The sequence below is a fragment of the Nematolebias whitei genome, chromosome 7 (assembly GCF_014905685.2).
Source record: "Nematolebias whitei isolate Nwh7 chromosome 7, NemWhi1, whole genome shotgun sequence".
Taxonomy (NCBI): domain Eukaryota; kingdom Metazoa; phylum Chordata; class Actinopteri; order Cyprinodontiformes; family Rivulidae; genus Nematolebias; species Nematolebias whitei.
The window spans coordinates 30,535,000-30,549,999 of NC_056504.1; the positions used below are offsets into that span (position 1 = coordinate 30,535,000).

General features: G+C 38.3%; 1 protein-coding gene across 1 annotated transcript in view; it reads right to left on the reverse strand.

Annotated features, from left to right (window-relative positions):
- cacna2d2a (calcium channel, voltage-dependent, alpha 2/delta subunit 2a) overlaps positions 1 to 15,000 on the reverse strand; it is a 259,238-nt gene that overhangs the window by 106,504 nt on the left and 137,734 nt on the right. The window contains exon 4 of the mRNA XM_037678732.1: positions 9,807 to 9,866. Within this exon, the coding sequence (XP_037534660.1) occupies positions 9,807 to 9,866 (60 nt within the window). The remainder of the gene's footprint in view (positions 1 to 9,806; positions 9,867 to 15,000) is intronic.

Here is a 15,000-nt window from a genome sequence, read left to right on the forward strand (position 1 = left end):
TGTGTGTGTTTGTGTGTGTGTGTGTGTGTGTATGTATATGTAAAGTAAACATGTTTGTCAGATTGTTCAAAAATACAACAAATGTTCAAGATGCAGAATAAAACATCTTTGTTTCAGACTCTGTTCTGAGTTCTTGTATTTTTTTTTTACATCAGCTTGAATTTAAATTAAATAAAATGGTTGAACAACTTTGTTGTTGACTTGTTTTTTCTCTAGATAATTATAATATATGTCAGTATCTGTGTTTAAAATTGTTTATTAGTAGCTTTTTGTGTTTACCCTTTTTAGGTTTACATCTCTTATTTTTTGTGGCATTTACTTTTTGTATTTTTATTTTCTCCATTATTCTTATACCGTTTAGTATCTTTTTTCTTCTGCCAGTCTCTGCACCTTAGTCCTGCCATGTCCTCTGTTATCATTAAGTCACTTGGCTCCAATTCCTACAAAAGCCCCAGTCCGCACATTCTCTCCGTTTTCACTTTTCTGCAGTTGATCTTTGTGCTTCATGCCATGTCTGGTCCTCCTCTGTGGCTGATTGAGTTTTGTTGTTTTAAACCTTTTGCTTTTAGTTTTGTATTCTTCTTTGTGAATATTAAATATTTTAATATTTGAGCTCCTCGTGTTGGTCTGCATTACTGGGTCTGATTTCTTTACAAGCTGTGACAAAATATTTAAAATGGAATGACAAAATATCAATAAATTTAGATTAAAAAAAATGTCTGATACAAAAGGACATTAAAAGTGCACTTGGGTCCATATTTACCTGTTGTATGATTCTACTCTGACTGGAGGGTCAGAGAAGAAGCAGGTTTACCCTTTAAAATGACATTTCATGGGTGCTGACCATGTGGTGAAATGGGAAAATCAACGTCTGCAACATGGCTCGCTGGATTTCTCTGACTATTGATTCCCATCTCCTGTGAGGCTGTGGGATCGATCAGTGGGATTTAGACATGGGGCCCACATTTTAAACAGTCCCTCCGAGAAAGCAGACCATGTCACAGTCGACAGAACTTCTCTTGACAGGAGGCTTATTGATGCACCTGAACTTTTATTCTCTGTCCTATTTTTCATCTCACCAGTCCTCATCAACTAATTCTTTAGTTTAATGCTTCTTACAAACAGTTTCTCCAACTCTGTAATGCACCTTTGCTCAAGTACAGAACAGCAGGGGGTTTGTTCAAGAGGTTCTTCAAACTGTAGTGAAACATAGGGATTGTGCAGAAAAAAGCCACAAAAGTGCAAGTGTTGTAGCAAAAATAAAAAAATAAATAAAATAAAAAAATCAGAGCAAAACTAAAAGATAATTCCACATTTTGAGCACCACTTAAACAGAGTGCAGCAGCTTACAGGTCGTTTTCACACCAGATAGTCCGGTAGACTCGGTTCGGTTCGGGACCAATATTCATGACCTTTTGTTTACATTTGAGCTGGTGCGTTTGCATTCACACTGCACTGTGCAGTCGAGCCAACCTGTTGAACCAACCTGTTCCCCCGCTCACCTGTGGGGGCGCTGCACTAAGAACTACTGAAAGAATTGACACAAAACCTCTGAAGACCCGTCTTCTTCTTCTTCTGTAAATAAAAATAAAAACGAAGTGGCATCAAGTTTTAGCAGTTTTAGGAGTTATATTTTGTCATTTTTCAAAAATGGACTTAGCATGAGCAGAAGATGAGACCGAAGACCATGGAGAATATTGTTTTTCACACAAGGCAGCTGACGGCTCCATATAAGGTCAGAGAAATGCGTGTTTGTTTGTCCTGCGGAGCGGGGCCCGGTCTGTTTACATTCACACTACTCGAACCGCGCTGGAGTTTGCTTCTACCGGACCGAGACCTAGGTTTCAGCCCGGGCCAGAGTTCGCCTTTTTGTTCCGTGACAGAGTTCGATGGCGTGTTCACACCTCCATAAACGAACCGGACTTTCTAGGAAAACGAGCTAGAGTTCAATTAAAGCGGACTAAACAGGGCTGGTGTGAATGCACCCTTACTGAAATGCCTGAACTGTTGGGTTACCACAACAACCAAAAGCCTAATCAAAGCTGTGGCCAGTGTTGAAGTTAATGAATTAAAGGAAGGAAAGAAGCTGCAGTGAAACTTGAATATTTACAGTGAAAATTATATGACTTTTGTAGCGCTTTTCCAGATTTACTATAAACAAATGTTTGATTTCTGTAAATCTGCGGGTCAGTTCGGTTTCAGTTTCATTCAATATTTTATAGGGAATAAACTCTATTTCAAATGTGTTTAAATGTAATACTGCTGGAATCATTTTCCACATAGCCTCTCTTTATTTACCCTCTTTTTCAGCAGTGAGCAGATGGAAGTCTGTTCCTTGGTTCAAGGTTCAGCGATAACGTTATACTTCCATTACTAAGCTCAACCCCCCCCCCCCCCCCCCAAAAAAAATGCTTGCAACAAAAAAAGTGATGATTATTTGAGATAACACAATGTGCCTCTTTTTATCTATGTTTAAAATACACATTTAAAAAGGACTTGCAGCACTATTTTCAATCCATTCCATATAAGTCCCTGCAGGAAATACCTTGGTGAATTTTAGTTGATACAAAATGGTTGGCAAAAATACTTCAATTAAAAATGCACTACGGTACATACCGTTTACAAGAAACTGTTTTGAAAATGCTAATCTTTGATTTGCTAACTTCAATTTTGAGCCATTCTCATTTCCCTCTAAAACTACAGGTGCATTTAAAAAATTTGAATATTGTGAAAAAGTTCAATTTTCTTTGTCAATCATTTCAGAAAGTGAAACTCATATATATATATAGATTCATTGCACATGGAGTGAAATATTTCAAGCCTTTGTTTCTTGTAATTTTGATAATTATGGCTTACAAATTATGACAAAACAAAATTCAGTGTCTCAAAAAATTAGAACATTTCACAGCCAGCTTTTGGTACCTTTGGCAGTGTGGGCAGGAGACAAGTCCTGCTGGAAAATAAAATCAGCATCTCCCTAAAGCTCATCTGCAGAAGGAAGCATGACGTCTCTAAAATGTCCTGGTAGATGCTGTGCTGACTGTGGACCAACACCAGCAGAGGAAATGGACCCAAATCATCACTGACTGTGGAAACTTCACTCTGGACTTCAAGCAACGTGGATTCTGGACCTTTCCATTCTTCCTTCAGACTCTGGGACCTTGATTTCCAAATTACATTAACATTTACTTTCATCTAAAAAGAGGACATTGGATCACTGAGCAACAGACCAGTTTTTTGTCTCCTCAGCCGGGTAAGATGCTTCTGATGGTTCAGGCGTGGTTGGACTTAAGGAATGAGACATTTGTAGCTCATGTCCAGGAGTTAATGAGCTGATTAGGGTGAGACACCAGGAGTTTACAATATTGAACCTCTGCACTACATTTTAATTTTCTGAGACACTGAATTTTGGTCTAGCCCCATCTTGTCTATGTTTATGTCTGCATCCCCCTGCTTCTATGTTTCTATCTTTATAGGGTTTGTGTTTCTTTAGTATCAAGCTCCATCTTGTGTCGTGTTTATGTCTTGCGTCCTCAGTCTCTGTCGTTGGCATCTGTGATTACTCACAGGTGTCTTCACTTTGTCCAATTGGTGTTTGCTTTACTAGCCTGTGTGTTTGTCGCACTCCTTGTCCTGTCATTGTCTTCTGTTCACTGGTGATGACCTGTCTGTATCATGAGTACCTCCTGATCATTCTATGTTTGTTTTGCTGCCCTGTCAGCTCTTTTGTTTTGTTAATAAATCCTTTGCTTTTATACAGTATATCCATCTAGAGTCTCTCTTGTAAATGAGTCCCCGAGGCTCAATGGGATTAATCTGTATAAATAAAGGTTGAAAGAATGAATTAATGAATGAGTCCTTGCCTGCCTGCCTGCACCATTGGGTTCACCAGCACCAGCCTTTTGTGACATTTGTAAGACATCAAAATTATACGAAATTAAGGCTTGAAATATTTCACTCTTTCACTCTCACACTTTCAGTTATAAAAATATTTGTCGCTTTTTATGGCACTATCCAATTGTAAACATTTATCTTACAGTATAATACTTCTCTCGACTTATAGTCATATCTGGGATACAATTTTTTAATTTTGCAACAAGATGTACTAATATGTGCCTGTGTCCAAAAAACAAATGGCTATTCACTTTAAAGTTTAGTTGTTACAGTAACTGAGTTGGGGAAACATTTTAAGACAGCAAACAAAGAAACTACTATGTAGAGAGCACAGGGTGAGTGTGTGTGACATCCCCTTCATTTCTGTCTATTTTAACAAAATCTGAATTTGAATCTGTCCAAGGCAGCCTCCATAAGATTAATGAATTCTGTGGATAATGGAGCAGGCAGCCTTGAGGGGTGGGCTGAGAGTTGCCACAATAATTCTCACTCATTTTCTTTGAAGGGCCAATTATGTCAAATAGAGGCATTATGACAGGAGCCGAACTTGGACAAGTGAAAAAACCCTTGCAACTCTCGCTTGTAGCACTTTAGGTCATGCTCCACCTCTTAGGGAATCTATTGTGACTTCAAGGCAGAAACAGCAGCTGGCAAACTTGCAAAATGCATCCTCTATTGATTTGGTTTTCTTTGCAATAGAAGAACATCTGCAGATATCTAGTTTAAAGAATACCCAAATGATTACTGCAGGCTACAGTCTTGCACTGTTGAATATAATTTGTAAGTGTTTTAGTACCAGGGCACTGTTGAGTCAAAGGAAGCTATATGAATACTACAGTGTTATGTGAAAGCAGGTAGTCGAGCAGTGATGAGGAGAAATGAGAGAAGAAGAAGAGAAAGAAAAAGGAAGACTGTGTTGTTCTATGATGAAAGGCTTGATTGATTAGAGAGTGATGATTGCAGTAAATGGCCTGGAAGATGGCTCCATCTCTGTTTTCCTTTTTCTCCATCTCTTATACCTTCTTCCCTCACTCACTTGCTTGCTTTCTCCCTCCCTGTCTGTGGCTCTGTCTGCCTCACCCTCTTCCCTTTTCCCCTGGTTTCATTATGGCAGCCCATCAACAGAGTGCCCCTCTCTCTCCTAATGGCGCAGCTATTAGCACTAATGCATTTCCAACGTACAGCAGCTGCCACATCACAATCTGAATGAAAGCACATGTCTACCTCCAATCTCCACAATCTCCGTCCTGTCTTTCATCCAATCCAATCTCGTGTCTTGGTTCCAATGCGTTACACTTCATGTCAACGCCTCTTCGTCTACGTGACAGTAGTCATCATCAGAACCTCTATGATGGGAGGAAAGAGGCTGATAATATTGTCACTGCTATAATATTGTTGATTATAATGACAGAATAAAATGTTTCTGTTAGTATCTTCTGCATGTACAAATATGCAAATGCCTTGATGAAAAAAAAAGCCAAATTAATTTTTTTGCCTTTCTTGGGATCAACAAATATTTCTTGAAACCCTAAATGTTTTTGAATGTTTTACGAACAAATATTCACATACATATTTAAACCTATACAGTCGCTGATTTTGAAGGTAGCTAAAATAAGTTTTAACTGTTAATATTTAGAAAAAAACTTCAAGTATACACAGCTAAAGTAGCATAACTTCGAATTTGCTTTATCTTAGTACTACAAACATATTTTTAGCATTCATTGTCTACTAAAACTATCCAATAAACTATAACTACCAGTCGAATGTCGTCTATGTCTTCTCCCTTTCGAACCAACACACTGCGGACCTGAAACATCCTGGGTTTCTTGAAATGTCATCAGCAGATGTTGTGGGTGTTTGATTGACTTGACATGACTACATAAAAGCAGATATTTTACATTCTATGATTTTAGACCAATGTTCAAGGAAGATTGCTTGAAAGCATCAGTCAAACAGATGCTTGTTTGCAAAGTTACAGAACTTTGGTTATTCGTTACCAATTTCCAAGTTTTCAAAAATAGTGGGTCCATTTGATTTGAGTCTGTGATCAAATGCACTGTGATTTATTTATTAATTTTCTGAAAGCAGTGAACTTGTTTATATATGACTCTGTGTGAGAGTATTCAGGGGAATGCAGCTATTTAATACATTTATCAACAAGTTGGGTCGATGAAAATGGATAAATACTCAAGAAATACAGTATTTAAAAAAGTATCTACTTTGCAATCCACTAACAATAAGGGAGCACTCTGGGAGAAAATGTTAAAAGGTTGCTGAATTTTTAACACCCTTTTTAACCCCATCACCCAGAGAACTTCCAGGAAAACATTTAACATAAATGACATCCACAAATTTTAGGAGAATTAAGCAGTGGTCAATGCTGCAGGACCTAGAAAAATTTCAAGGCATTGAGGAGAAAAAACAAATACTGGTAAGTTGCGTGTGAGTATTTTTCCATAGATAGCACTCAGCTGTGCTAATATTTAGTTAAAAGAATGAAAGAAAATACATTTGACTCTAAGTTAGTCTTTTCTTTTTCGTCCCTGTTGTAAAGCAGCACTGAATCCACTGTGCCTACTTAGGACAGCTCTGCTGCCAAATCAATAGTCAAGTATCACAGAGGGATGGACACCTGACCTTGAGAAATAGGCGACAGTCTAACACTTTAATGTCTATTTCACACACCATTTCATTCCAATGGATTTAAAACCCTGAACGACCATCTCAACAGTTACGATCAACATTTTGCCATCCATAACGTCCAGCAGGCAGCATGGTTAGACAGAGGCTCTGCAGTTACACCCAGATGACTCCTCGATGTGTGCGTGAGTAAGAAAAAAAAAAAAAAAACGAGGGAGAAAGAGTGAGATCCTCCCATTGCTACGGTAACAGCTGCGACAGCAGCCGCTATGAGGAACAGGCGTGTCATTGAGCGTAGATGATGTCACGAGTTTGGCCGGTTGAGCAGATGGGCCGGGCCAGGTCTAAAACCTGTCATTAATAAACGCATACCATTAAATACCTGATTGCTGAAAGTCACAGGAAAAAGTTTTTCCAGGTCTTGCCTAAACGTATACAAACACACAAAATGTTAAATAAAGACACAATCTCTCATGCACACAAACATCTTTTCTCTCCATTTGACAGGCTTCTCCACCCGTTAGTTTAAGATGCAACACATTTTCTCCTAATATGCTCAAAGAGCACAGAGCCCTAATCTAATTAGAGTGTCAGTCAGCAGAGTGTTCAGCCAAAGAGAAATTATAAAAGCACAAAATCTACAAATGGGGGGGGAGGGGGGGGATCATCTTGCAAGGATGCAGCAAGGATGCAGCATATCTTACCACCCCACCAAATTCTCCCCTCACCACAAACTACCACCTTTTTGTGATCATTTTTTTAATAGGTTCATCATTGTCCCTGCTGAGATTCATTACCTGGCCTAATTATAAAGGCAAATGAAATCAGCTCAATACATTATTAATCGAGAAGCACCATTGGGATTCATTTGCAGTATTTGTGACAATATGGTATATTCCAACTGTTTTCATGCCTGATTAAACACACGTACAGATAAGAAGAGGGTATATGAGGGAGGATGACTACAAAGCCAAGGAGAGGTAGGGAAAAAAAACCTAGATGAATAAGAGAGGAAAGGATGAAGCAGAAAAGGGTGAAAAAGGTTGTGGTGAGGGAGGGGTGGATTAAAGAGAGTTCTGCCTTTTCCACTTGAGGAGCTACTGATGCAGTATTGGATGCAGCTACTTATGAACAGGTGCGCTGTGTTTGAGGACTGTGACCCCGGCTCCACTTCCTGCATGGCTACACATCCGATTGAGGTGCACTGGAGCCGGGCACAGAGAGGCAGGCATCAAACCCCTTCAGGCCTAAAATGAAGGGACAGGCACACGGCGTCTCCCTCCCTCAAACCCGCAAGGTGAGTGAGAGGGAGAAGCAGCCCAGACACCACAAGACTACAACTCCAGAGTGTAAGCAGCCATGAATAAAAACGGACTTTGCAGAGAAGTAGTGCTTATAATTATTTGCTTTAAATCAGTTAAAGCCTTTTCTCAAATATCCCCCAGGAGGCATGAGGTTAAAAATCCATTTGTGGGAAGTGTAGCATGACAGTGAGCTCGTCTCCCTGGAGACAGAGTAGTTCGCAGCAGGGAAAGTGTGTCGAATGTATATAAATGCAGCATTTATATGTATATACACATTTAATAGATCAGTGTCAATTGTTGACTTTTCTGCATGAGACAAACACTCTGTTTGTAAAACTTCACCCACATGCAGCTGTAAACTGACAAAACTAAAAAAAAAAATTCGATTCTGCAAAAATATATTAGAAGTGGTTCTCAGAAGGGAAATTGGGTGTACCCTTAGCTTACTGGTTTCATAAGTAACCACAAATGATGATGCTGAGCTGATGTTTTTTGGCCATTTTTCTTTAAACATTTCTTTCACTTGCAAGATGAAGAATTTCCTTACACTGCTTTGAATCTTCCCACAACTTCCTGAAAGGATTCCAACCTGGACTTTGATACAACCTTCCATTTCTTATTTTTGAGCCATTACCATGAATCATCCCTTGATAACAGGTCCGCTTTACGCTCATTTTAAACGTGGAATGGGTTGTATCACTTGTCTTCATACACACTTTGATAGGAAACTGAATTTAAGTTAAATGAACGTTGCCAAGCTGTGCAGGACTGCAAGATGATCTTCTGCTTGAAAGATGATCATGTTTGTTACTCCAGCCATAGATCTTTATTCCACCTGGTAAGAAAAATTGTTTCTTGATATACTCATTTCTAGCTTTTATAGTGAACAGAATACTGTAGTATTGCTTTTTTTGTTTGTTTTTGAGAAAACACTTTATAACACAATTACTGTGCAACGAGGCAACCCCGTCAAAATTTATCCTGCAGATCTTGTAGCATTTACTGAAGACTAGTCTGTGCATCAGCTGTTCTGCTCCTGGACAAAACTTTCTGGGTCTATATGTCCTGGATATATCAATGATGATTTTAAATCTACACAAAGAGCAGATGTTTGTTTGGACCTCATTGAAGCTAGAGCTCATTTAAAATCGTTTGCAAGGTTCACAGGCATATCTATCTATGTATCTATCTATCTATCTATGTATCTATCTATGTATCTATCTATGTATCTATGTATCTATGTATCTATGTATCTATCTATCTATCTATCTATCTATCTATCTATCTATCTATCTATCATCTATCATCTATCATCTATCATCTATCATCTATCTATCTACCTACCTACCTACCTACCTAACTACCTATCTATCTACCTACATACATACATATATTAGTCTAAAATGAGTGTAAAGGCATGTGTCTTTTAAAGTTTATGTCTATTTAGAGGCACTATCAAGGTAACTTTTTGAAAATAAAATGTCAAATACTACGAGGTGCACTTAAATAATCAGCCATGTGTTCATCTGTGTGTGTGTGTTTAAGTGTGAATATTTGAATGTTTATCACCTTTTTGACAGTCAGTGGAGCACAAAGGCAGCCAATATGCAGCCAGAGTAATACAATTCTTCTCAGATTGAAAGAGTGGGTCATTTACATTAGAAAGGTCAACTATAAGAGAATGCAAAGTTCAATTTGCATGGCTATATAACAACCCTAAAAAATGGCTTTGATAATGCAACAACATTCAACAAAATGAGCAGTTTTATAACAATGTGTGGAGCTACAAGATTATTATTGTTTTTGCAAGAATTTCTACATAATCTCTGTGATGCTGATCACATTGTCAATAATACATTGTTAATCTGAAGGGAGGTTGTTGGGAACGGGCTGTGTGAGGAGAAGTTACATTAGTCTTTTAGGAAAAGCAAGGGAGGGACAAAAAGGAAGAGAAATATCCCACTTTACCGTCACACCATCTTGCCATACGTGCTCCTTCTGAAGCTGCTCAGCCTCCCTCGCCAGTTTCTACAAGAAAACATACAAACAGCAGAAGTATTAGAAGTCAGCAGCACACAGGATAGGGTGCATTTGTGTTTTGTCTGTCTTTGGAAGAATAAGAGGCAAAAATAATACCTATTGCACAACAAAACTTTGATTTAAAATGTTACAGCAGGGGTGCTAACATTTTATTTTAAGAATTACAACCACATGGATGAAAAAAACCTTTGAGATTCAAAGGATTTATTGTCAGTAAATTAAAACGAGCAACTAAACAAGCAATTGGCTCAATTTCATTAAGTCACTGATTCTGACATTTGAAGGTTTTCTGTCTGCTGTCTTTCCTGATAGTTGTTTGTCCATCATGCATACTTTGGTTTTAATGTATAGTTTTTTTATTCAGTTTATTTGCTTTTTTTAACCAAGAACGTCCCATTGAGATACAACACCTCTTCTAGTGAGTCCTCATGAAGATGGTGGCAGATGTACTAAAAACTGACAACTTTGTTTAGTTAAAAAAAAAAAAGATTAAAGACTAATTAGTAACCTGATTATGTGCTTTAATCAACCTGTCCTGCAAAGGATAAACTGTCATATTTAGTTGACCCCAAACACACCAGTAGTATTTACTATGTGTTGCTGTTTGACATCTGAAGGTATGCTTCACTCTGATGTCTGAAAAACAAACGGCATGCTGTGCAAATGCATTTATTTACACTGTAAAACATACAAGTTTCAGCTCTTGCATTGTCGTTTATTAGGAACCAGTGCAGGATGTTGCTTTTGTTTACCTTTCATAATAATTCTTCTTCCAAGTGGAAAAATGAAGACCAAGTTTACTTTTTTCGGATTTTATAAAACTGGAAAATTATACACTTTCTAAAACAGTGGCACTATAATGTAATTGATTTTGTTTAGAAATTAAATTATTTTGTTTTTGAAAGATGCAAGTATATTTCAGTGTCATCATTCCCTCACGAGTTCATAAATTGATATTTTTTATTTTTTTCCTTTCTCTCATCCTGGTAGATTTGCTGGTGTCTCCTGTCAAAAGATAGAATATCCAAAACTGGTTTTACAACTTAATTATGTTTCTGTTAACATTACAATAATAATATTTTTTAAATCAGTGTTTAAATGTTTTATTTTTTACTTAACTGTATGTATTTGAGATTTTATTTTCTCTGTAGTATCAAGCACCAATAATGTTGCATGAAACATGCTTTAACTTACACCAGTTGCAATTTTAGCCTCTGTTTGGGGGTGATCAAACACCCCTAAATTTTAACTCAGCACTCCTTCAAAATAAAGTAAAACATTGATTTATTTACTTGGGAGGTAAAAGATCATTGTAATACTTGGTTTATTTACATAATGATTTAACTGCTGGACATCCAGCCCCTGAGCTGCTGGCTTTCAGTAACTGTGGCCCCCTGAGCAGTTTAGTTGATGCCCTGATTCACAGGGTGGAATACAGTTTATTCCATTTCCAAAACCTAAACTGAGTCTGAAAAAATTTAAAAGATGATACAGCCCTGCGGCCGACCTCATGAGCAGCTGAATATAACAGTGATAAACAGGAAGTACCACATGTTCATCTGTATAAAGGCAACTGCAGGTAAATCCACCATTTTCTGTCATAAATATATTGTATAGGGATGCACAATATTATCGGCATGGTATCGGCCGACATTAGCGTTAAATATTAATATCAGACATCGGCCATTCCATTAAAATAACTTGCCGATATAAAAGGCGCCGTTTTTGCCTGCAGTGGTAGCGCAACGTGATGACGTCACAGCGGCAGCGCGACATCACGTGCGCCTACTCGTTCTCATGGCGGAGAGGAAAATTCAAAATGTTGGCAGTGTGGAAGTTTTATTTTTCGTTGGTGAGGATGTTGGATTCTGAAGATTTATGGGCTACGTCAAGCCTCGCTACACTGGCCCCAGTCAGATATATTTTTCCGACGTAACGTTACCCGAGTTACAAGCCGTCATTTCCAACGTCATTGAGAAGCTAATAGCCGATGGCACAACTTGTTGGGTGAGTTTTACCACAGACATTTGGACGTCGTGTTAGCCCCGTTAGCATGATTAGCCTTACGGCACAATGGATAGACAAAAACTTTGAACTTAAAAAGTCTGTCCTTCATGCACAGGAGTGCAGAGGATCCCACACTGCAACTAGGAAGCTGGAACAAGCCTCCACAAGTGAGACAGCATCACAGGTGACTAATGCTAATAAATAACATTTAACACTTTTCATTTAATATAAGTTAAAGTGCTATGCATATCATATGGCTGTTACGTCACCAGCTCTTACAGCTGTTGTAGCAAATAAGCCTAAATAAGAGGGCTCTGTTCTGACAAAGGAACGTATATAAAATATCGGCATCGGTTATTGGCCGAATAAGTTTTAACGTATCGGCATATTGGATATCGGCCAAAAATCCAATATCGTGCATCCCTAACGTTGTATGTTTAATGGTTAAATTCAATGTTAATGCTTAACGCTAGCTGTGCTTTGTTTTGTGTGTTTTGTATGTAGATAGATGTTGCAACTTCTGGTTGAATAAGTTTAGTCTTTGTTTGTTATGATCAGTTAAAACTAAACTGATTTGTACAAAGTGTTTATTAGGTCGTGCAGTGTAAAGTAGAGGGCTACATCTGTAGCATCTTAGCTAGTGTGTCTGTTGCATGCTGCTAGCTTAGCGCTACTTTTTGCTGTGTCGAGCAGTAGTTGTTGAATCAAGTGTTTACTTATGGAGGTAAACAAAGATGTTGAACAACCTGTTAAAATACACCAGAATGCAGGAAATGGTATCTACTTTATTCAAAATTACCAGTGTGTCTCTCTCCCCACCATTATGACATCAATGGCCACTACAGTATATTGTTCAAGCCAAGAACCATTGGCAGCACTAGGGACTAAGCACCCCTAAAGGTCAAATTCTTGAATCGCCCCTGATGTCACTGAAGAAATTTACGATGTAAAAGCTTCTCATATGTCTCCCCAAGCAGTAAACATTGTGAGCTTTTGGAGTCTCCCACACTCTCATTTTGTGTTTCTATAACTAACTAGGATACTTTGGGCCTCTAGGGGGCGATGTTATTTTTGTCCCAGATTAGTGAGATCGTCCACAAAATCCCAAGGCTCTGAAATTACTAACCCCAATTTAGACCCCCTTGCTACAGGGAGAACTCATTAGTTTGTGGAGCTGCAGTAAAGGAGCCAGTCGCCTGCTATGGCAGACTTTTAATCTACAAAAAAAAAAACACTAAATACAAACGCTCTTCACATGAGATGATTTTTAAAAATAAAAAAAGCTCAGCCCACCTCATCTGAGCAGTCCCCCAATTTATAACCCCACAGAGAGAAAACCCTCACTCCCAGTTTATTTACATACACCAGAAGGTCTTAGTGAAGCCTTAAAGAACTAAATGGAGTATGAGTCCAAGCATGTGTGCATTCATATGTTGCAGATAAATATATTAACGAAACATAGACCATTTCTAGTCCGTCTGACCATTCACCCATATGCAACGATTATATTCACTTGAGCAATTGTTGATCACAACAATTAAATCATTTACTAATTACACAATATGTACCTACAACAATGAGGCTCTGATCTGTGAATTGAATGGGAGCCCATTAAGACAGCAATTCTGCAGCTTTTTATTGAACAGGATCAGCTCTGCTAAAGAGCAGCAAGCAGCACCGTGGTGGTAATTCTTGGTAAAAATGACCAAGATTACACGTTTCAATTTGGGACAACTAAACCAGCTAAACAATGATCTCTGAAGTCAAGTTATATTGCTTTGTTACATTAGTATGTGTCTATTTTTAATTCAAATACAAACTTCCTTTAAAGGGTCTTAAATACATTCCTTGATATTGATCACTTGCTATAATCTGGGAACATTTCACCTTTAGCTCAAATTTTTTGGGGGTGATTTAGATTTAGTCTGTCTCTACCTTTTGAAAATCAATGTATTTCTCATTTAGAGGGCAGCACATGCATGTTTCTCCAGCTGTTTCTCTCCAGGTATTCAATATCAGTAGCAGTCTAATGCCGTCCCCCCGCTCCTAAAACCTCCATGTGTCTTCATGTTCCTCTGTGTTGGCCCAAAAGACAAACAGCTAGTGAATCAGAGTGAGAGATGTGGGAAGGAGGGGTGTAGGATAGATCATCTTTGCTGGTGGCTGGAGCCCAAGCAGCTTAGAGTAGTGGATGAGCATAGTGAGATCAGCACAGAACAACACAGATAAGCCCAGCAGAGGCCCACACAACACACAAAATAACATTGCAGAATAAACAGGCCCAGATACACCAGATGAGTCAACAAAATAAACACGAAGCTCCAACATTGCTGCAAAATATATCACATGTTGGGCTGAGGCGCGGACAGGTATGAGATTCTGATGGCATGATAACCTTGAGCAACAATACCATAAAGTCATGGGATTACAACAAAAATCCAAAGCAATGCCTTAAAATGTAATTCTTATAAACCACAGTTATTTAGAAATATACATGTAACAACTATTGCTGCTAACATATTTACATATTGCTTTTATAATAATTAGAAGATAGAAATTATAATACACAGTATTTATATATTTTTTATACACAGATGCACATAAGTAGTGTAAAAGAAGAGAAGTGTTGACAGTTGCTTTGTTTAAAATCTTTGTCAGATATTGTTCATATTCCTGTGAACGCTGAGTCAACATTCACATCACCGTTTCTTCTGTACGTTTTTTGAATTCACTACTACAGCATGCTATTTTAACACAGCACGTTTAGAGCACTACTACCTTTATTTATTGTAACTTTTCTAGTTTTTTAAATGATAAACTTTTTTTCTCACTAAAATGAATGAACTCTTCAAATCCTTGAACAAAAATTAGGATTGTTATTTAGGATCGTTACGTCAGTATATTTTCTACACTTTCAGCTTTTAGTTACTGTTTTTCACAGCGAGAGGAGCCAGTTGGACACCTGTTAAGGATGCTCCCTGGGTGCCTCCCTAGGAAGGTGCTTTGGGCATGTCCAACTGGGAGGAGACCCCGGGGAAGACCCAGGACACACTGGAGAGACTATGCCTCGCAGTTGGTCTGGGAACACCTTGGAGTCCTCCCAGATGAGGTAGAG